The sequence below is a fragment of the Primulina eburnea genome, chromosome 4 (genome assembly GCF_022965805.1).
Source record: "Primulina eburnea isolate SZY01 chromosome 4, ASM2296580v1, whole genome shotgun sequence".
Lineage (NCBI taxonomy): Eukaryota > Viridiplantae > Streptophyta > Magnoliopsida > Lamiales > Gesneriaceae > Primulina > Primulina eburnea.
This window is the reverse complement of record NC_133104.1, coordinates 5,916,158-5,940,532: the sequence shown is the minus strand read 5'-3', so window position 1 is coordinate 5,940,532 and position 24,375 is coordinate 5,916,158. Positions and strand designations below refer to the sequence as shown.

General features: G+C 35.4%; 3 protein-coding genes across 9 annotated transcripts; 1 reads left to right on the top strand and 2 right to left on the bottom strand.

Moving 5' to 3' along the window:
• Positions 1–2,165: 2,165 nt before the first annotated feature.
• LOC140830786 (AMSH-like ubiquitin thioesterase 3) lies at positions 2,166–9,524 on the top strand. Of its 2 annotated transcripts, none has more exons than XM_073194270.1 (14): positions 2,166–2,400; positions 2,747–2,811; positions 2,897–2,972; positions 3,068–3,238; positions 4,401–4,492; positions 5,423–5,528; positions 5,651–5,697; positions 5,969–6,299; positions 6,451–6,540; positions 6,638–6,700; positions 7,258–7,332; positions 8,157–8,219; positions 8,633–8,685; positions 9,112–9,524. In XM_073194270.1, exons 1-14 carry the CDS (start codon positions 2,299–2,301, stop codon positions 9,284–9,286), a joined length of 1,509 nt encoding a protein of 502 aa, XP_073050371.1. In that variant the 5' UTR covers positions 2,166–2,298; the 3' UTR covers positions 9,287–9,524. The 2 variants fall into 2 exon arrangements, with proteins under 2 accessions (XP_073050371.1, XP_073050370.1); XM_073194269.1 differs by having other exon boundaries at positions 2,167–2,400; positions 4,392–4,492; positions 9,112–9,521.
• A 236-nt stretch (positions 9,525–9,760) lies between these two features.
• On the bottom strand, positions 9,761–14,870 carry LOC140830785 (uncharacterized). Of its 6 annotated transcripts, none has more exons than XM_073194262.1 (6): positions 14,603–14,870; positions 13,229–13,541; positions 13,066–13,124; positions 11,331–12,986; positions 10,665–10,818; positions 9,761–10,566 (listed from the first exon to the last, which is right to left on the bottom strand). In XM_073194262.1, the coding sequence occupies exons 2-6, from the start codon at positions 13,344–13,346 to the stop codon at positions 9,899–9,901; spliced, it is 2,655 nt and encodes an 884-aa protein (XP_073050363.1). In that variant the 5' UTR covers positions 13,347–13,541; positions 14,603–14,870; the 3' UTR covers positions 9,761–9,898. The 6 variants fall into 6 exon arrangements, with proteins under 6 accessions (XP_073050363.1, XP_073050369.1, XP_073050367.1 ...); XM_073194268.1 differs by having other exon boundaries at positions 11,331–12,983; XM_073194266.1 differs by having other exon boundaries at positions 13,229–13,421.
• A 3,211-nt stretch (positions 14,871–18,081) lies between these two features.
• Positions 18,082–18,660, bottom strand: LOC140830022 (zinc finger protein 6-like). The gene has a single exon (XM_073193301.1). It carries the CDS (start codon positions 18,658–18,660, stop codon positions 18,082–18,084), a length of 579 nt encoding a protein of 192 aa, XP_073049402.1.
• Positions 18,661–24,375: the final 5,715 nt, after the last annotated feature.

Genomic DNA, 24,375 nt, shown 5'->3' with positions numbered 1-24,375 from the left:
GACCAAAAACTGTGATAATTTTACAAAATGCATACCAAAATTATGTACATGTATAAGGCGAAAACCAACAGGAATACATGTCTTAATATAATTTATTTATTGAATCTTTCATCTCAAGTGTTACATATAATTGTACTTAAATAAAAACTATTTATCTCTTGCATTTTAATTTGTTTTTGAATTATATTTTAAAGGATTTTGAAATAGTGTGGCGTAACTGGTGCTAAGAATAATTAGTTTTATGCATTATTATACTATAACTCATTTCTTTATATAAATCAATATTCAAATCTATAATTACATGAATTTTCACTCAATTTGTTTTTTCTGCAATTCCACTTCTTTTGACACACCTTCTATCGATTTTTCTTCTCATTTTCTAGGGGATGATCAAAAAAGTATAGGCTTCATTTGGACAATTATTTTTAAAACGTTTTTAGAGTGAAAAATCTTAAATTATGTGTTTGGCTAAGATTTTTTAAAGTCTCTAAAAAATATTCTCCAAGTATAATTTTTAAATAATAATTAAAATGTTTTTTGAAAAAAAAAGACACGGGTTAAACGAGAATTAAATAATTTATAGAATAATTGTCGAAACATCTTTTTGATTTTTTTTAACTATAAAATCATTTTTTGAAAATAGTTATCCATTCACCTTTTCAACTCTAAAAACGTTTTTATTGAATAGTTGTTCAAAGACATATTTATTCTTAAAAAAAATTTAAAATATTTTATAAAAATTTTGTAAAAAAACATGTTTCATAAGTAATTGTCCAAACGGACTACAACTTTTATAATATATCTAACATTCTTGGGGTTAAAATTGAAGGGTTTCCATTAGAGGATAAAGTATCTCAAATCAAAATCCTGGTTCCCTAGCTCCTGTTGCCATACAGGCTTATGTAACATGAGATCTATTGTAGCTGCGATCAAGCTTATAGATTTACACAAAAGGGAGACCTAAACATCCCACCCGATTACACGTATCACTACTGCAAGACGACGTGCATTACCGAGAAGCAGCGCGTCGTCTAGCCTGTATCCATGGCATATTAAATCAGTTCATATACTACAACAAAGCTAGCCTAAGTTCTTCGTCCCTATCGACCCGTCTTTCGGACTCGATCAATGTCAAGACAAACAACGAAAGGAAGCGAGTATGATCAGATCATTAACATAACAGTAAACTTTATTTAGAACATACCTTAATATAAAGGCATTAACACTAACAACTTGCTATCAGTAACGATCAGATAGCTAGATCAACCCTTAACATATAACATATCACGAAACTATATATTATTCCATTTAAATAAGCACTTCAAACATAATTAGAACCAAGAAAGCTACACGGGCTCTTCTTTCTTGACAGAAGCAACTGCTTTGGGAGCCGACGAGCATGCAGGTGAAACTGCACCACCAATGCCACAATTTGCTTCCTTCTTCACACCTTGTTCAGCCTTCACATTAACAGCAGCGGAACATGGTGTAGTCTCTATCTTTATGGGATTCGATTTCGAACAAGAGCTCACATTCTTCGCTCCAGAACGCCCACTGCAACAACCCCTATTATAAGTGTTCATTTTTCAGTAAAATATCTCAATCTCAAGAGAGAAATTTATATATATGTGGGACTTTATGCTAATGGGATGTCAATATTTATAGTTGAAGATTGGCCTTTTCATTTGTCTTCCGTCGTTAATTAATAACAGATAACAGAAAATAAATATATACAGTAGGAAACTTTTGGGAACTGTGTGTGGATAGGATAGTCTTGGTACAGAGTATAAACTACTTACTCGGAAAATATTCAATGATTCGGCTTTCTTATTTATTATTCTTGGAATTTGATTTACTAAAATAAATAATATATACAGTCTCATTAACAACTTTGTGGAAATTTATTTGGGTCATCCATCAAAAATATTACTTTTTATGCTAAAAGTATTAATTTTTATTGTGAATATCTGTATGATTGATCTGTGTCACAGATAAAGACTCGTGAGATCGTCTCACAAGAGACATGATGCAATATATATTGTATATGAAAACTTTTATCTTTGTATTTGTTTTGGGTGGGCCTCCACCCATTAAGTCACCTTTGTGGGCTGAGCCCATTTAAGTTCGAGTTGGACAATTGTGACCCAAATGCAATTATCATCAAGATTTAAAAAAGCTGTCGTCTAGGCCTTTTAAGTTCTAAGCAGCTCTGTAAATTTTGGCTTTGAACTCTGTTCTTTTGCTTGCCGGAGAATCAATTACCGCCGGGAGGAGGATCCACAGCTTCTACCCGCGAAAATGAGGCGGGCGGCGTTTAACGTTATGACGCGTAAAATCAGCGTGGACAATCGGATCTCTCTTCGCAATTACTATCGCATCGCCGATAGTCTTCTCAAACAGGTACCACCATACGATTAACCTTCTACGTGTTTCGGTTAAGAAGAACGGATTTTGCATCTTTTTTTCTCATGATAGATGCTAGTAAAAAGAATTACGTCCATGAAACCAAATTTATTAGATTGTGCTGTTGGTTTTATAGTTTTGGGTGTGTTTTTTGTGGGGAACTATGTGTTTGTGCACTTAATTTTTGTATCTTCTTTCTATTATTTTGGTCTTTTGATTCCGAATCTGCTTTTCTTGCCAGTCTTTTGTTTCCAAATCTGTTTTTTCCTGCCCCCAAAAAAATTTGTGGGGATGCGTGAAGACAACCCTGTTTGGATGACTGATTGATTTGCTCTATGCGCAGGCTAAAATTTATAAGGAGGAAAAAAATTTAATTGACTTGTACGTGATACTGCTCAGATACTCGAGGTAAGGCGGCAATATTTGTGGTTTGTTATTTATGAACATCTCTCCAATTTGTATTTCCATGAGTTTATGCTTTCAATTTGAGCAGTTTGGTTTCTGAAACTATACCTTACCACCGAGATTACCAGGCATTATGTCAAAAAGAAAGAACTTTTTACAAGAAGGTAGGTATAATGTCATAATAGTTTCACATGGAAATAATGGGTTTAGTTGACTCTTGGAGATATCAGTTGAATTTCTCTATATCATGGTGTTGCAGAAATTGTTGGATGTTCTAGATGAGCTAGAACAATTAAAGCCACAGGTGCGGCAATGGTTAGATGAACTGGATGAAGTTAATACCACAACTCAAACGCATCACACTGATGGCCCAAACAAAATTTCTTATGCGTTTTCTGTAAATAATAAAGCTTCCTTAAGCAACGTACAGGTATTAAATATGATTTTCTTGTGCTTTTCCATGCTAATAAGTTGCATATTATTTTTATTGTACTTGCGAAATCATTTGCGGTTAACTTTCTGGTGTGAACTTTCGGAGATAGTAGAAATGAAACTAAGTATAAAGATGTTAATATTTTGCCCTTTTTCTTTTCATTTATTTAAGAGTAGTTCCAGTAATGTAAGATGTTAATATAAACTCAAATTTTTTGCCCTTTTTCTTTTCATGTATTATAGAGTAGTTCCAGTAATTTAACTTTATTTGGGGTCTTTGACTAGAATAAAGAACAAACAACTTCCGAACATCTGGTGCCACATGCGTCAAAAATATTTCTGCAGCAGAACCTTCCTCATATGAATGGGATTGGTTGTTTTTTCGTGCTTTAGGCGTGTAAATTATAGTGTAAAATTAACCTTCTGTGGTGAGGATTTTAGTGGAAATGTATCTAAGGAACAGCTTTTTGGTAAAGTAGAAATGTATGTGGAACATCCTTGGGGAAATGAAGTAACTAAATAAGATGTATTCAGATTAACATTTTGGTTAATACCACAAGTTTTCTTTCTGCCTGCAACTATTATTTTAGGTATTATAGCCAGCTTCATATAGATCATAAATCCTTAGTGGAAGGAGATTGTTGCTAACCAGTTTGATCTGTGTTTGGTTTTCGGTCAGCTGGTCCATAGCAAGTGTGCTCTGGCTTATTTATTGATTTTTTTCTTCTTCTTTCTAGTGGAGCACAAGGGTGTTTCAAACCAAACGATTAGAAAATTCAATTGGGAGAAAACTAATAATATTTTGAAAAAATATTTTTTATGGCTGAATTCCCTTTTCTGAATTCAAATAAGATGCTTAAATCTAATTCTAGTCCTGATACAATTAGAAGTAATAATAGTTCTTATATAGCTATAGTACTAGTCCTAAGTCAATTAGGATACTAAGAGTCCTAATATAAATAAAATACTGATAAAAATCCAATTCAAATTCATTTGAAGAACTTTAAAAAAATTAATAATAATAATAGGTAGAAAACAAATGATACAAATGGGGAAAGCATTGAACTTGTTCCATCTAATCATATGCACATTTGTTTTGGTATAATATAATGATTTAGTATTGAATGGTATTTCCTTGTTTTTTTGTTTAGACTTTACAGGTCATCTCCGCACCTTCACCTTCGCTGAAGCAGAATAACACGTACACTGGAGTCTCATCATCAAATTCCATTGACTCGCAGTTCCAGAAGCTGTGAGTGGTTCATGAAAATATTCGTAGCGTGATCTTAAGATATGTTTTGCTGTTTTGCAGTTAATTGTATAAAAAATATACAGTGCTATTTAATTTTTCATCCATATCAGGAGCTATAAGTTTCTATGAGGTTTTTCATTAATGATCCATTAATCTGTTAACTAGAACATTACTTCATTCTTACCTGAGTGTTCAGCAATCTTCTCTAGCATTTGCAGTTGCGCTATTATTAATTGTTGAAATCTTCTTGCTCTGCATTTAAGCCAGAAATGGTTCACCTTAATTCATTATCAAAACTGAAATGTGATTATATTTTGGGTGTTCAAAACAGCAATCAATAGCTTTCCGTATTTTCTTTTAAAGAAACACAGAGTACCCTTGGATGATAGATTTGAAGCCATGGATTTGACATCCATTGATTGCTTGGATAAATTTATGTTGGTGAATTTCAAATCAACCCTTCCCGAATCAAGCCTCTCCTTTCAAATCAAATCCTTCCATCAGAAAAAAGCTAGAATGTTGTGATTACTCATTGAAAAATTGTGTAAGAAATTACGTAATATCAGTAAATAGTTTCTGCTGTTTGCCACACAAATTTAGATTTGACGTTTTTTTACTCATGCATGTTATCTAGCTTTCTTGTCAGCAGACACGTGTATAGTACCTTTGGACGCCATTGTTTTGTTGTTTTGTGGTACTGTCTTACTTTCCTGACTGGAGCTGGCATTTGATATCCTGCTGCATACCTAAATCACCACGCTGTTATCTTGTTTAGATACCTACTTTTTCATATCTTTCTCCTGATTTTGTCTTTGATCTGATTGCTAAGTTTCATCTGGGCAAATAACCTATGAAAGAAAAAAATTGTATCAAGCTGCTTTTTCAGTTATGGAAAGTTGCCGAAACTGATATAGTTGCTAAATATTGCAGGTATCTCAATTTACCTCTTCCAAATCAGGAAACGTTGTCTAGGCATTCGTTTTTGGGACCAAATGGTCTTCGTGGTCAATGGGTGATGCCAGCCGCAGAGATTAAGGTGGTCTGAGTAAATTTTATCGTGTCTGTTTGCTTGGTTTTCCATTAAAGAAAATAATTTTATTGTGTCACTTATTTGGTGTTGAGCTCGACGGAATTGTTAAATGAATTTTCCTTACCCAGGTTAACTATCCAACCAATATAATCGTGGATTCAAGTGAAATATCAAGGTACAGATTCTATCATGACTGAATATTTGCTAACTTTTTCCTTGTTTTCTTTCTCTGTCTCTCTCTTTCCCTTTTTCTGGGAGTGGGGTGAGCGGAAGGTTGTGTGGGTAAAATGAATAGTATCTGTCCTAGCCTCCAAACTTACAGTGATAGTGGTGTGACTCATCGCCTGTGGTTGATAGTTGCTCACATTTTCAAGCCACACAGATTTACACATGGACTTTTAATTAACTGCTTTTAACATATCAATATCATGCCTATTTGTTTATAGCTTGAATCAGGGTGGGCGACATGACCCTGCCACAGTAGAAGATGGTGATTCAAAAATGGGAACATCAACCATGGACTCTGTTCTATCTTTAGATGATGGTAGATGTTTACGTCCTGCTGAGGAATCTGCTCATCCACTAAACAATGTATTGGAGAAGAATGATTTTAGGTTGGGTAATATCAGGCAACCTTCTCCACCTCCTGTTCTTGCTAAGGTACAATCAGAGATGCTTCCTATATGTCCATCAAAAGTTGCCGATCCAAGGCCAGGGCCGCCAAAGCTCTCGCAAGATGGATTGCCCAGTTCCAATTCTTACCAAGATCTTCATATCGTGAGTCTGCGATCTCGATCCTACAGTTGTAAATAATAGAAGATAGTAGCTACGTTTTTCTTATGATTTCAACTTAACCCCGAGATTTTTTATTATATTAATAGAATTCTTGCATTTGTCTGTGATGCTCATTTGTTTTCTTGTATTGTAGCCAGTGAAGATGTTGGAAGATTTTTTGAGAGTAGCACGAAAAAATACCGAAAAGAATTTGGAAACTTGTGGTGTTCTTGCTGGCTCGCTAGTAAGACATAGGCTTTCTAAAAGAAAAAATTGGACAGCCTATTTGAAACATATTCCATTTGCAGTATCTAATATTTTGATTTTCCTTGATAATGCAGCGGAATAAAGTTTTCCAAATTACTACACTCATAATCCCGAAGCAGGAGTCGACTTCAGATTCGGTATTATACGTGCTCAAATTTTTGTCTGAGGCTTATTTCCCAACCTTTCAATTAGCACATGATCACTTTTAACAGAATTTTTCCCCCTCAAAAAAAACCAGGGAATAAGTTGGTTACAATAATTTCCTTACAGAAAACTTTATAGAAGTGATTAGCATATGCTTTTCGGAATTATGGGAAATTTCAAATGAACAATGGTAACCTTTTTCGTCGACAAGTGTTCTAATCTTAAAAAGATTCTAGTTTTTTGGTATAAAAAGATTTACTGCCTATATTAGCATATATTTCTGTTTTTCTGTGAAAGATTCTAGTTTTTTGGTATAAAAAGATTTACTGCCTATATCAGCATATAATTTATGTTTTACTTGTAGGATAAGTAAACGACCCGTATCAGGGGCTGAGTTTTTTTATATCATTTGTTTCTTCTGTAGTGTTGCTCACTACTAGCCAAATGTGAATTCCCCCTTCAGTTTCATATCAAATGGGCTTCTGATGATACTTTTTGCTATTTAGTTTTCGAGGACAATCTAATTGAAGTTACCTTGGTTTATGTTTAGTGCCAAACACTGAATGAAGAAGAGATTTTTGAGGTTCAAGATGGACGTTCCCTTTTTCCCCTTGGGTGGATTCATGTAAGTGTTATACCAACTTGACGCATTAGCCACTACATCAGCTCATTAAAGTGCATTAAACTCTTCAGCATAACTGGATTTTTAATCTTTGATTGTTGTGCCCCTTTTTCCAATCTTTGGTTGTTGGAAACTGAGAAACAATTTATATCATTTTGATGATATGATGCATCAACAAAAGCATCAAAACATTGTTTTCATTCAGTCATTTGTTTCTGTTTTCCTTGTCTCCTGTCCTCGACATTCTGAATTTACATGAGCACTGGAAATTTCTCTTCTGTCTTCTGCCTTCAAAGTATTGCAGATATAGCTTTCTGTGTATTGAGAATCGGGGTATTATTGTGTAAAGTTTCTTCTTCATTTGATATGAAGATGCTAATGTATTTCTTGTCTGCAGTTTGTGATTCTTGCTTGGCAGAGACTTCTGTGTTGAAACATTCTGTTGAAATGCATAATTCTTAGGACCATTTGAGTTTCTTGTTTTAGAAGCTTTGTGTGATAATTTATTTTCCGTAACATGAAAATTTTGCCTGTGGGTGAACTTTGGCCTTTACAGTTGACATAATTTATGGTATTGACGTGTTGATTTAGAACCCGAATTCTTAAAATGTGTCATCTTTGGTTGCACATTGTCTGCTAGAGTATTTTCACATTGTTAATAGGTCTTTATTTATGCTCCTCATGCTACAATAGTTCCTGATATAAACATAATAACCATGAAAATGTATATGAGAAGGACTTGAGGGTCGCTGTGCTTGAATATCATATAATCATCATCTGTTAATCCAATAGAATATGTTATTCACGATTTGATTCTTGATTTGCAGACACATCCAACACAAACTTGTTTTATGTCTTCCGTCGATTTGCACACTCATTACTCATATCAGGTATAGTAAAACTGTATGGTGTTGATCTTGACTTCATTAGTCCAATTTTCAAAGATTTTCTTGCGATTGCATGTACGAGTTTTTGCCAGATTAGAATATTTTATGGTGTAACTATGAGTTCCCCATGTTTGATATTATGAGTCAGTTTAATTGTAACATGTACAGAAAATTGGCTAAGCAAAACTGCATCTGGTTTTTAGAAGAATATGATGTAGAATTTACTTTGTTGGACTATAGTAATAGGGAAGAAATCATTTCCCGAGTGGAAAAATAACAAATGGGAGTCTATCATCTTCAGAAGAATGCCTTGTTTTGATGCTTTTGATTCTTTTCTTTTGTTTTCTTTCTGGTCTGCTTTATTTTGCTAAACCATACTTTTTCACTGTTCATAAGAACCTGTGACTTGTTTCTAGGTTATGCTACAAGAGGCAATTGCCATTGTCATGGCTCCTACGGACACATCAAGGTATAGTTTTAATTATTTCTGATAAATTACATATGCGTTACTGGGAAATCAATTCTGTTTTCTTTCAGTATTTGTGATTAAGGGTTTTGCCTTTTCCTGTTAATCTACCATAAAGACCATGTTGTGCATCAGTGAACCGAAGCATGACCAAAGGCAACAGCTTATTTTTAAAATTGTATTGGGGGATGGTAATTATCCTGAGTGACATATATGTCTTTGATGCCAAATTGGTTTTTACTTATTTGAGAATGAGTGAATTATACACTATATTTCTCAAATTTTTCTTCGTCTTTGGTCTGAAGTCGACAGTTATTTAATTCACACGGATATTTATATGAAGTTTGCACGGCGTCGAGGAGTATCCATGCTGCTATAGTTTTCTTTTCAATTCCGATGATTTCATTTGTATATTTGTATTTATTGCAGCCCTTATGGCATATTCCACCTTTCTGATCCTGGTGGTGTTGCTGTTATTCGACACTGCCAACAGCGTGGTTTCCATCCTCATGAAGAGCCTGACGATGGAAGCCCCATTTATGAACACTGCTCCCATGTTTATATGAATCCGAATATGAAGTTCGACTTAGTAGATCTTCGGTGACCCTGCGGCTTTTGATTTAAAAGAGTGTACAGTAACACAGTAATTATAAACATTGTTCCCTGCTCGTGACATTCTGTACATTCCTTCTAGATTTTGTGAATATAAATGACTTTTATCTTATTATGAACCATACCCTCTATTATGCTAGATGGTCAATGTAATATATATGCTATTGGATGAGGTCAAGGTAATGTGCAAAATCTTCTTGAGGGAATTAGTCATGTATTCTTAATGTCAATATAAATTATCTTCCCATAACTGAAGGGATAAAATGAAAGAAATGGAAACGAGAAAGATTCGCACGAAGTTGTTTGTCAAAAAATATCGCATGGCATCTCAAGAACTTCACTCTATTTATTGCTTATATCGTGTCAATCACCTGTTTTTATTTTATGATTTTGAAATTTTTTGATTGAAATGTGAATAACTTGTACAAGAACAATCCTATATGGATTCATTAAATGCCTTCATATCTTTGCATAAAGAACAAAATAATTCTTAGATTCCACATTATCCTTGATTATATCCACAAAAGGTGCATATATTAAACTAGTTATCAAAAACAAGGGATTACTTGGAGAACATTGATGAGAATTAATTGTAGCTTAGACACTAAATAATCCAGATGTCGGCAATAACTTCATCTACCAAAGATTCAAGAATGCGAGACTCAACCTGTGCCCCGAGTTCAAATGCTTCGATTTCAAAATCGAGCCATCTTCCTTGTTGCCTGCTCATGTCCTTATCTACAAGTTCGTCAACATCGGTGTCTCCAATGACTGCCCAACTAGAAATTTCTTTGTACACTTCTTCGGCTAAACGCTCCTTTCTTCTAACCACTGATACACCCTTAGCCCATAACTTGCATCCTCCACCAACATATCGCCTGCATCTTAGGTCCAAGCATTCGCTCACGCAGTTAAACAGAACCATTCGGTCTAGTCTTGGAACAAGCCCATGGCCACTCAAACACTCTGTACAACTTTCCAATTGTTCGAAAAGATGAGGATCTATGATTTCACATGTGTGTCCTAAAGCATAATCTATAAACATCAGTTCTATATTACATAGTATCTCCTTCACATACTCTAGTTCCCACATTCTTGGCTTCTCACAATTAACCAAGACTAGTGTTGTCTCTTGCCTTTTTGCTATCGTTTCAAAAGACGTTGAAGAAGCTGAGTCTGATAATTCGGTATCCCCTTCGCCTGAACCTAATGTTTTCAAAGTACACATAGCGAGCACTTCCTGGACTTTGATTGACGAGCACTGTTTGCTACCTGAAATTAATAGTAAAAACTCTGTAGTTTAAAGTTGGTTAATGCACTTATCATTATTATGATGTGCCGGTTTACAATATTTAAAGTAAGTTAGTTACCTCCCGTGCTATTACTGTCTGTTTCTGAAGAATTGCAACTATCTGCAGAAGACGAATGCTCAAGAACTGATACCGGACTAAGAAGCTGGCAATAGAGTAACTTTCTGTCTTCAGATATATCGCTGCTGCCCTTGCCAATTTCTTCCAGAACTCCCTAAGCGGACATTAAGCTTATTTGTTAAGTTATATAAACATGATAGACAATTTTAAACAAACATTAATGTTTTTTGCTGATTTTCGATTAAAAAAAAAAGTTTCATATTAACGCCTGTATGATCAATTTTGTCTATGATTTAACTAAACTAATATCATGGAAACTAGCAAGCATATGAAGGCTGAATTCATTTCTGGGAAGTGGCAACATTTCTGGAAAGTGGTAATGCCCTGATTACTTCTTAACAAATAGAAGGTTCATACTAAGTTATTAGCAAAATAAGGAAATAAAACATAAACCATTTTTATGACAAAACATTACGTCTACCCGTTGATGGAATCACTTTCATCTGCTGATAATAAATGAGAAAAATATGACACAAATTTTCAGAAACAAATCCTCTCAAGAAACTTCAGATGAAAGGTGAGAATTTATTCAAGATACCTAGCACATCTTTCGGGTTGTGGATCCCTTAATATCGATCAATTAAAGCATGAGCCAGGTTGGTTTACCTGGTTATCTGTGTGCATTCCATCTTTGACATTTTTCCCTTCTTGCACTGTTGAGCTCATTAAGGCATCAAGACTAGGAGCAGCATCACGTAAAAGTGAACCTGATTTATGTGGCGAAAAATCTATCTTATGAGCCAATTCTTTTAGCTGCTGCTCCAAAACAGAGCTTAAAGAATCACCTCCATTAACATTATGACCAAGAATAGAAAATGTTGAAGCAGTTGTACCATCAGAGTTAAGTGGTGTCCTTTTACTTCGAGAAGTTCCAGTGATTATCTCACAGTTACCCCTTTTCTCATAGTAACTTCCAGAGAGATCTCCCAATCGCGTCATTGGAGCACTGAATGTAAAAGAAATAACATCAGTTCCTGTCTTTCCACCATCTTGATTCCAACTACTTTCTCTTTCCACAACAGCACTAGATTGAATGACTTTCCCGTTTTTATCAATCCGAATATTATGAGCATCGTGATTTTTTCCACAGACGTAATTCCCATCAACTGATCGTTTTTTATGAGTAACACTTTCAGAAATAGAAGAGGAAATTTCTCTTTTATCATCTTTTATCTCTGAACCCAACTTCTTTGAACTAACTTTAGAGGTACCGGAAAGTTGACATGTATTACTTTGCCTAGCAGAAGAAACATCTCCACTTGGTTCTCTCCCACCTTGTGCCTTTGATGTCAAAGATGATTTTCCTTTATCAGCAATGCAATTTTGCTTCCAGTTGTTTTGGCGGAGCACGCTTGAACAGTTTGACATAGATTGCTTCTTAAGCATACTTTTATGTTTCGTGGATTGACTTTTGAACAGCTGGTTAGGACTAAAGTCACTTGTTTCTTTCTGGATGACCAAGTTTCTGCTGCCACTCAAGGCTAGGCCTTCTCTTTTCTGAACATTTTCCTTTGCCTGTAGAGCAAGTGAAATGGATTTCCCTCTGTTTTTCACACCAACAGAAGATTCTTCCGAATCTCGAAAAACCCCTGAAGATGTTGCACCCACTGATCTTTTCCAACTTTTATTCATAGAATTCCCCATAGGATTCTTCACAGAATAAGATTCACCAGATCTCTGAGAACCTTTAGAAAGGTTTGATTGTTTTTGAGCTGCTTGGGCCTTCTCCTTCAAATCCTTTACTCTTAGAGGCAACGAAGAAGATCCAACAGAAGAGAACTTCGTTCTTTTTTTAACCTGGGGTCCTGGCTCAGTGATTTTAGGAGCTGCTTCCATTATGTGAACAGCATTCTTCAATGGGATAAAGTTCACTCTTTTAACAGGAGATAGAAGTCTGTGATGGGTGATTGGAATTGATTTAGCCGATTTAGGTGGCAGAACTTCAGATGGAAACTGTGTGATGGCCCGGTTCATCTCCTGATGTTTTGGCTCCGTCGAATTCTGGACTATTCCCTCTGTATCTTGACGATATCCAAGATTTTTGGTTTCATAATCAGCAACACAGAATGACTGAGAAGTAATATATGGGGTAGAGGATGGCTCGGACATGTTAGATTCTGGCATTGAATCCAGTCCCATAAGCCTGGCAACAACCCCCGGGGCCCTGGGTCCATAGAAGTCCTCACCAGTGGCCGATGAAGTACAAATAAAATCGCTACTCTCTTTAATACTCAATCCAGCAGCAAATTCATCCTCATTCTGCTGGACATAGCATGAGAAATATTTTAGCCCACAAAATTGAAAACAAAGGGCTCCAATCATTTGCTATCTCTATCATTACCGTTTGAAGCTCGGCCATTGGCAAATATCCATTAGATCTTTTTTTCTGTTTGGATTGCTCTACATTAATGAGAACAATCAATGTTGAGGCCATCAGAAATTATTAACAGGAACGTGCATTGTTTTCAACTATGGCAACACAAATTGAACGCATTCAGCGGTACCTGGTAATTCTGAATTGGCTAAAAACAACTTCTTATGAGACTTTGCATTCCAATCAAATAACTCGAGGAGGCTGCCCACATAATTTCCACCCTTGGAGACTTTTTTCTCCATTCCCATTTAGTAAGCCAAACAAAATTGTAACAAACTGAAATTTACGGCGAGGATGCAAATTTTATCTAGCACACTGTCCATCTGCAACTCCATTAAACGTAAAGGGTGATTTCATGTTTCCCCCAAGAGAAAATTTTAGCGATGAAAGTTTAGAGAAATGCTGTCCTGATGTCACAACAAGACATTCTTGCATCTTCACATCTATTATTCAATTTTCATATCAGAAAAATATTTGCAACATAAGCAAAGAGTTTGATAAATGTAGTTCAAAGTAGGAAGCAAAAGGTTTCAGACGAATTCAAAATATCAAATGATGATTGGTTGACGACCACCCCACATCAAAATAATCATTTCAAAAGGCCAAAATTTGTTCAAATTTCTAAAGAGATTAATGATTGTGTGTTTTAAAAGATTCACGTTTGTACGATTTAAGGCAACTAAGAGGCCAAACGACAAATACAGTGATCGAGTGCGGTTAATGAAATCAAAACTGATTTTGTCAAAGCTGAAATCTTTACATAGCATCAAAAACCATATTATCCTCATCACATTGTATTGTTACTGAACCAAAAGTAAATTTGTGTATTCACGGTTAAGACATGTATCATTAGAAGATTTTTCCTTTTTCTCCTCGACAATCTGATCCTAGCTTCAACTTATGATTAATTTGTAAAGTTCTTATACCATGACACCTATCTAACAATTGAAAGATCCATCATCAACTCTTTTAACTTTTTACATTGGAAAACATATCCGGTTTTTAGGGACGATTGCAAACAACAAAAGTGAGTTAAATTTAAAGCTCCCATTGGCCATTGGAGATCCTTTCTCCAACTCGAGCATGGAGCCTAATTATGATTTTAAGTGGGTGGATTCTTAACATTAAAATGATACAAAAGCCATCTTTTAACTCAAGTACCAGATCCTGTTTGATTCTAACAACCATCTATAGTTTTCTGATTCATTTGGATAGCATTTAGATCAAGAGAGTCACAGAACCACAGAAAGTTCAAGCAATAATATTTCATGACCATCTAATTACTCTCATTCGATTGAACTCCCCTATCCAGCAGAGATTTGAGCTATTCCACACTCTTGTTAGCTAGGAATCTAAGATGTAGCAAAATCAAATGTGCAACCAGTCTGAATTATCCACACTAATCAAGTTGCGACAGATCATGAATAAACCCCATAAATCTTAAAACCATTTTCGTATTCTTAACATAGGAGAAGTAAAACAATGCTAAATCAAGGAAACTCACTTTGGCAGAAAAAGAGAACTCACACAAAGCCCACTTGAGGTCAAGATCTCTCCAGATCCCCACGCTGGAAAAGTAGCCAACTTTATTAGAAAGAACCTACCTTTTATCAAGAAAACGTATGAATTAGAGGTAGAGAATGCTGGGCTTGAGAACTTTTGAGAGAGGAAATGGACGTTTATGGACAGAAGAGAGCAGTGAGTTGGAGCTGTCTTCCATGAGGGGTGTTGAGATGCAATAGTCTCAGCAATAAATGAGGTGAAAGCGTGGCAATTCAGATTTAGTTTATTCAAAATCTTACTGTAAACATAATGAAATGATATTATATTATATAAAATGTTATAATCAATGTAACGTCCATTTAGGCAGACGAAGTGATTTTCAAAATTCTAAATGTCAGACAACGTGGGCCCCACTTGTGTCTGTGTGGAAAATTTATCCTTTGTTTTGCTGCACTGCTCAAGAATAGTGGTGTAAAAGTAGATCAGATAAATTTTATTTCAAATAAATTAATTGATTTCTAAAACAATATATATATATATATATATATATATATATATATATATAACAAAATATAAATATTAAGTAAAATTCTCTTATCATGGGACGAACCTCGAATATTTTATATTGAATTCAGATGATCAACTGAAAATATTATATTACAAAATAATATAACTATTACTCGATATGTTGCATCAGACAACAATCATTATCAACTTTTATTCAAAATAAATTAGTCTTCTTAAAAAAAATCCAATTTTGGGAAATTAAATGTGGCAACGTAATAAAATTTAATTTTTTTAAAAAATATCATAAGTTTGGGCATACCAAGAGAAGAGAATAATATATTGATAAAATGTAGTAATAAGAATTTTTTTGGGAAATATGTGCAAATTAAAGTCATATTTGAAAATTCATATTTTTTGTCTTTATATGACTCACTTTATTTAGACATTATAAAGTGACAAAGTTTGCCTAAATCTTATTTACGTCAAACTAAATCCAACATTTTAAAAGTTGTTTGTTTCTCACGAGGAAAGTTCGCCAACATGTTACATCTTCATTATTCAAATGTTGAAATATATATATATATATATATATATATATATATATATATATATAGTTTTTTGAAATAGGTTATGTGTATGATGAAATTATATAATATTAAATTTATTTTATTTTAAATTTTGATTTAAGAGTAATATATAATAGTTTTAACTTTTTTAAGTAGAGTCTTTTATGCTGTTTCTTGGGTTTTATGAATATATAGATCGGAGATTATCGGAGTGTCGATTAGTAATTTGCTTAATAATTTTTGCAAGTTGAATGTGAAATTATCAATGAATATTTTGTTAATTATTTGGACAAAGATTATATAAAACTATGAATAATATGGTCACCTCTGCTAACTTTTTCCCCTTTTCTACCCCTTGGTTTCCGCCTTTAATCTAGACTTAAATTTGGGGGGAAATATTGATTTATAATAAAAAGTCATGGCCGGTTATTATATATATATATATATATATATATATATATATATATATATATATATATATATATATATATATATATATATATATATATTAGAATGAGCATATGCAGCAAACTATTTTATATTTGTTAACGTTTTACAAAAATTAATATTTTTGTTAAGATTGAGATTTGTATCTAACTCAGTATCAAAAGTTAATTCAAGTTATAAGGATTGTCCAAGTCCATATATATAAATTTCAACGACTTAATTCAGCTGATGTGACACATTTTACACACACCTCACGCTCAAGAATAAACATTTGTAGCGTGAAATTTACTAGATATTATCACGTAATTCGTAGGACAGTCCAACACATAATGGTGAGCCTTAGCCAGGATCGAAACCTGCTCTGATATCATGTTAATATTGCGACTTAAACCTAACTTAACCTCAAAAGCTAGCTCAAAAAACGAATATTGTTCAAGTATATATGTATAATTCTCAATTACTTAATCAAGTCGATGTGTGATATTTAATACTTTTCATAACAACCACTTATAGACTATTTTAAATATTTATTTTCAAGCAATGTGAAACAAATGCATCACAATTATCCTTGAGAACATAACATTGAATGACACCTTAAATCCACCACCTTTAGAATCTAGAGATGACTTTTACAAATTTAAAAGGTGGCTCAAGTGGATATAACAATTTGTCCTACATAACACTTATCTTCCGGTGTTCCTGGTGGTGATAATCTTTGATATCATTCTATCATGTCTTGGTTAAGACTCGTACAAATGTAACTGCACAATGAGGTTATGTAGCAACTATTTCTTGTTGATCATTGCTTTACGAAAATAGTTAATATAATTAATAAAGTCCATTAGTAGCACTTATAATCGATTTAAACATTAATTTTCAAGCAACGTGGAACAAAGACATCATATCTAATGCAAGACTTACAGTTTCTATATAAATTTTTAACTCATATTATAATCAATTTGCAAACTTTTCTTAAAAATAACTTATCATAATAAATAAATCACACAAAATATTATATTAAGGACAGGGAAAATGGAACAAATTAAATCATTTTCTGAGGCCATTTATACACATTGCCTTGTGCATTTTATTATTATACATTTTTCAGGACAATTTAATGTGCATGAAACAATAGACGACAGTTAGTTAATAGCCATGCACAATGGATGAATACTTATTCTTGACCCATCGGAAGCTATTACTAATGGAAGCCTTCACTTTCCCTTCAATTGCATATGATTTGTAAGACATGATTCTCTGCTTCCTCTTCACATCGAAATTACCTCGCTGCCAATCGGACAACGTGTACGAAGGGGACGACGACGTTAGCCTTGTTGTACGTGGAGGATTAGGGGCACGGAAAGCCGGATTATGGCTGTAAGCATTCGTGTAGGCGGTGGAAGTGGTAATTGTGGCAGTTCTTATGGAGTCGAAATGCTGGTTTGGAGTATAGGACGATAAATAACTAGCCGGCCGGTGCTCGTCCATCCGTCTCGCCGGTGGCATATAACTTGGTATGCAAATGAATGAGAAAAATGGAAGAGAAGGGAATAGAAGAAAATGATCAGGATGGGATTTATTTTGGGGCTACAATTGAATAAATCTTTGATCATTGTTGAATGTAAATTTGGAGCATTGGTTTATGGGTTAACTAATAGTTCAAAAGGCATCGGGAGAAAGATGGTCAAGCGGACAACCTTGAATTTCTCCAGGCTATGCGGTGGGACATTGCCAGATACAATTATAGAAATATACACCTTTGCCTGATCATGTTGTTCTTTTTAAATTAATATTAATGGTTGGGATTATGCATTAATTCAAGATATCCTCAAACCGGTAATTAATATAGACTACATAAATTGTAGCTCAAATATTAAACATCGCGATTTCATTGACTAAGTATTTCTTAAAATGAAGTGGAATAGTATAAGTACGTGGTAGTAAATGAAATGTGTACTCATCACAGATGAAGATCAACATCCAATCCTTCGCTGACACCTATCGTCTCCGCCACTTTCAAGGGCCCCACTTCCCCTCTTCCGCCGCCGAGCACCGCCTGCCGCGGTGGCATGATTTGAAACCCGCCGGAATACCTAAGAGGAACTCCTGACAAAACATGAGGAAACCCTACAACAGAGTTGTGATGATCGCCAGATGGGAGAAACCTTGTTCCATAGGCACTAATAGGTGCATTTGGACTACTGAACGAGCCTGGTCGTGCCACATGTGGGTCGATCACATGTGCGTGAGACGGTCCTTGATGTCGATGGTTGTCGACCATGAAGTGGGCTCGCTTAACCCTCTGTCGCTCCTTCTTGTGCGCGTTTTGATGGCCGCCAAGAGCTTGAGAGTTGGAGAATTTTCGATGGCAGTGGTGGCACACGAATCGCTTGTTTTCCGCGTCATGTTGTGCTACTTGAGGAACTTTGTGCTCGACTGCGAACCCGAACAGCTTCGTGACTGAGGATGGATGCGCATAATCTTGAACCTCAGGTTCGTAAGAATCATGGACTCCTATCAAAGATGAGTTTTCTTCCATGAAATCGATTTTGTTATAATTTTGATGCCACCATCTTTGAGGTGTAACAGGTGTAGTGTGTATATATATATATATATATATAGAGGGAATGGTAAAACAAAGGATTCAACAAAAGTGTACGATTTTATGAGTTTTTATTAACGTGTCATTCTCTAATTGAAAAACTTATACTTTTTCTAGCTTATTATTATTATATATTTAAATGGGAATCTATATGAAATAATATTTAGAATATTTTTTAAAAAATATTTTTTTGACTAATTAAATCTTGATCTTGCATCATGACTCATTAATTTCTCTTGATAGTGGCTAGACTACAACAACCATATAGCAACTCTACATGAAAAAAGCAAACACGTTGAGTCGACAATGTTTGCCTTATTATTTATATACACTACTACTCTCGTTTTCATTTTAAATGAGATACAAATTTCCTAAAATAAGTTTTTATTATATTTTTTATAAATTAAAATTGTACTATTTTGTAATTTGAGGGAAAAGGGTAATTTGGACATGAATCAAAAAACAATATAATGATATCAAAATTAGTTACTACGAGCATCTCAATCTTAATAATATAGTAAGTATAATATAGATATGTACCCTCGAGGACGAATTCGTATTAAGAAGATTTGAACTCTTGCGTCAACTTTGCGGAAATTATGTTATACCATCTATCGTTCTAATTTCCTTTGTAAACGCACAACCGAAAAAAGTAGCAGCAAATGTGAGGTCAATTACCAGGGGAAAGATGTAAGAAATTACTTTTATACATCGTACGTATATATAATGAATGTAATGAAATATATACCGATCAATAAATAAATGTAATGAAAAGTAGTACATCTTTTTTACGTCACAAAGGCGCAGTACTGATTCTTATATTGATTTCCTGCTGTGATGTGTTTTTATTGCTGTGAAAATTCATGTCAACTTCAATAATTTGACGCAACTATTAGACAAGAAACGTGCGCTTGGCCCTTCATGTCTACTGAATAATGATGACTAAATCTCATGCAAAATCCAGGCTTCTTGACCAGCTAAGATTTCATATTTATCACCCAAACACTAAACTTTGTACCTATAAGAGATGTGTTTCATATGCAGTAACCACCAACCTTGGCAACATATCTTACATGGAAACCAAATTTATTATAATTTGTGCCAAAAAAAAATTTATTTTGAGGAGTACTACACCCTTGATTTCATGAGAGACTTTTTGGATTATATATAAATTAATGACTATAAGATACTAAAAGGAACTTATTGTGCAGTCTCACATGCTCGAACTTGGACACGGAGCATGACAATTTGTTCGACATTACATGTATAATTCCGAATTTCAAGTTCATGAAATACCATCTGGCACGAGGGTTCATGAGTACGCTGCATCATCGATCTCTCCAAACAGTAGAAATTCAAGTAGCTAGGAGGAATATTGTGTCAACCTGTGCGCTTTATACATGGTATACTTACAAAGTATCAAAGTATGATGTTTTTTTTGTGTGAAACTTTTTAAAAACACGTGATTCAGGGTCGGCCTGCGTTACGTTGTCTTCCATGTGGCCTATATAACAAGTACAGATTTGGAATGCATGGAAGTGGGGGATAGATAAGAATTCAAGTTGCTTGCATTAGTTAGGTTTCACTTGTTGTCTGAAAGTTTTTTTATAGTACATTGATTTCGATGCTGTCCCGATATCAAATAATTCCCGGCCCTCTCTTTTTCTATGCCTTTTTTTTTTTTCCTTTGTTGCAAGTATCCAATGAAGTTCCACGGGCCTTTATCACCAGCTTTAATCAGTGAGTACTTGTGCACACAATTGAATCTTGATTCAGATTTCACAATAGGGGGGGGCATCTTTCTTTCTTATCCTAAAGCCACATGATGTGTGATGGCTCGGCAAGTGCATCTAAAATACGACATCGTTTGCTTCAATAAGACGGGACACATGAATAGGGGAGACAAAGACTGGTGGTGAAAGGCCTAATCCGAGGAATAGCTCGAGCAGATGTGACTTAAAGGTTGAAGAATCACAACCCTCGATCAATCCCTCGTCTCGTGCTTCCAAGATCGCACCTTTTTCCCGTCTCTTAACTTCAAAACTAGCTCGATCGGTCAGATTAAAACCCACGTATTAAAACCCAAGTATAACACACTCGTCGACGGAGTATAATTAATTATTTGTATACGGGTGGCGAGGGGATAAATTTTGGTGGTGAAATTTCAGTATAAAAGTTAAGATTTATGAACACTGAGATGATTTCATAAGAGTAACATCATAAGATTGCAGAATCCATGAAATGGTCCACCTAAGCCTATTGTCATTTCATGTACAAACGAGCCTTATCATGCCAAAGTAGTGTACTTTAATCAATCAATGCAACTCTACAAACCTCGGAAGATTAGGGAATTGATATTGTTTTGAGTTAGTGATGTTAACTAAATATTTGACTGTGTAACAGGTAGCTAGTGTTGATTCTCAATGTCCAAGAATCGTAATCTTTTCTTTTTCTCCTTACTGCTCGAGAGTAATGGTGTGGCACCAGCTACGTTCATCAGCGTTGCACCATCATTCCCTAGCTAGCGAAAGCATTGGAGGTGGCTTGAGATATGCATGAGAAAGTCTGAGCCTCCATGGCTCCATCTCAACCCCTGTGGTACACTACCAGATATAGCTATATATATATGATGAAGGATAGGAGCCACCCCAAAGGTGGGGTGGGCTCTATGTTAGAGTAGATGTCCTGCAAGACAACTGTTGGCTAATTTATTGACTCAGTTGTAAAAAACAATTTTTGTTTTAATATAATTCATTATTTTATGGTTTGTTATTTCTTTATCTGTATACTCATGTTATCAAACATAGATAAAGACCTTGATTATACTTTAATACAAATGAATCGTAATTCGATGTTGAAACTCGTTTGTGAACACTGTATGATCTAAATTTGTTCCTAGTCGATTCAGTCGCCTAAAACATGGATAAAGATTAGGGATGTCAATGGGGCGGGTATGGGGCGGGTATGGCTAAACCCAAGACTCACCCCATGAATAAAACTTAGACCCATTACCCACTCACCCCAGTTAAATATTCTTCGGACCCACCCCACCCCGAATACGAAACGGGTCCGGGTAGACCCGTGAGACCCGTGAGACCCGAATTTTTTTAAAATGAAAACAATAATATTCTTCTCACATGACTGAATTATGAAACAAAAAAGTTTCTAAATACAATACAATAGAAAACTAATTTATATCTTCAACCACACTTAATAATAAAAAAACAAATTATTTTTATGACATAAAGAATTACATAAAAAAGATATATTAGCATATAGTTAATAGTTATGGTGGTGTAGGGTTTTATTTATAATTGATCTACCTATTTGGATAATAAACTAAAGCCCAACACAATTAAAAATTCAATTAACCTAAAGAATCAAATATGTCTATGATTGACCTTGAAATAGGTTGCTAAAAAATGAAAATTAATAAAACTAAAACCCTATAATATTTATATCTACATATACGGGGTGGGTATGGGGCGGGTACTATAGGACCCATGACCCGCCCCATACCCAGACGGGTCTGAAAAATTAGACCCGAGACCCTCCCCATGACCCATTTAATATGCCCAAACCCGTCCAGATGGGACGGGTCCATTGCGGGTCTGGGTTTTACCCAGACCCATTGACATCCCTAATAAAGATCGCTTGAGCTCGAGACTAGCATATGTGATGTTGTGTACTGTGTTTCTTGGCAAGGGCATAGAGATGTCAAAACATGCAGATGGGTAGTTGATAAGTGCAAGATTTGCACTTAATTTACATTAAAATCCATTTTGAATTATGCTTGTTTCGAACAGAATTATGCGTTTTTTTCGTTTGTTTTTGTTGTCATTTCAGGAATGGTGAAAATAGCGATCACGAAGCCAAGTGAACCAAGAAAACAATGAATTGCCATAACCTCAGACAGTAGCTCTCGCGCCCCAGCGCGACATTACGCGCGACCGCGCGCTCATCCATGCAAGTGTGCACCCCGAGAGGCACGCGCCCTCGCGCGTAATCTCGCGCCATCGCGCACGCTGGAAGGGAAAGAATCGACAGTGGCTGGCGCGCCACCGCGCCAGTTCATACGCACCCGCGCGTACAGACCCGAGAGCAACGCGCGCCAGCGCGACTTCATGCGCGACCGCGCGCATACATGCACGGGCAGATGAACAGCAACTCGCGCGCCACCGCGCCATTTCATGCGCCACCGCGCGCGCGCCGCAGCCAGAATAGGTATAAAAGCGCGATCGCTAGGTCAGAAAAAGGAGCAGCCGTTTTGGTAGAGAAAACACCTCGGAGGGCTGGAGAAATCAAGAGACGAAGATCCGGAACGCGAAGATCGATCGCAGATACGAAGAACGACGGATCTGGACACAGAGACGACACTTCGGATTTGTCTTTTATCTTTCGTTTTTATATTTTCGTGTAACTCAATGTCTGAATCTTCAAACAAGCATTGTGTTTATTTAGATTTCGTGATGAACTAAATTCCCATTCTAGAGAATGACGTAACTCTGTTGATACGATGATTTGACACCGTTATTTGTTTGATTGAATTCCGCTTTCGTTTAATTGTGTTCTCTGCGTTTACTGCACTGCAATTTACTGGCCATAAATTGTTTGTTGTTTGATTAATCTTATAACTCGTGAGAGGGACTAGGATTATAGATCATTAGAGACACATCGTTAAGTGTTTATAGCATTCGGAAGGCGTATAACTTTAGCGAGGCTTAGTAAGAACATTGTTTGCATTTATCTATGAAACGTAGATTCTAATTAGGAATAATTGAATCGAAGTTGATAGATACACTTTATTCGTCACTTGGGAAAGGGGGAATAAAACAATCTAAGTGTTCTTGGCCATTAATTGATTGGAATTCAGGAATATAAATTAAACTGTGAATAATTATCGTGGAAACTTTGTGAAATCATTTCTCTAGATATTTTCCCTCATTATTATCTCTCAATTCGGTGACTTAATTAATTCATTGTTTTCAGTTAATTCATTCAACCAAACCAACCGTTTATTCAATTTCTCTAAATAAAGTTGAGACTATTTTAATTACAAGAATTGATATACAATTTTACACACACTCCTCGTGGGATCGATATCTGTACTCTAACCAGTACTAAAACTTGACACCGTATACTTGCGGTAGGAAATCGCGCAACAGTAGTCATATGATGATTATACCGAACAACCCTCCCTCGGACTTTCCAAATGGTTATCAGTCATCGAGAGAATAAGTCTGTGGTTATGATTGTACACCATTAGTTCTTACGACCCGGGACAACACTGATGCTCTATATGCTAGGGTTGTGCTTAGACTCGTTTACCAGCTCCAGGAGAGTCATCAGGTGGCGAGGTTGGGTACAATTGCGACACATATAGGAGCCAGTGCATTGTAGTCGGCAATTCAACGCTCACCTACGGGAGTGGATATCCTATGTGATCTGATGAAATAATAGTGCGTGGAATCTCTGGCCAGAGTATGAGATGTACATTAGAGAAGGAGTTCTCCAGTGGACATGTGATGCCACTATTTATATGTATCACATAGTTATCGAATTATTATACAACCCTCGATGAACCAAAAATTCGATCGTGATATATGAGATGAAGAGACCGTACTGTACGCTAATCATAATCGACTGGTTCTT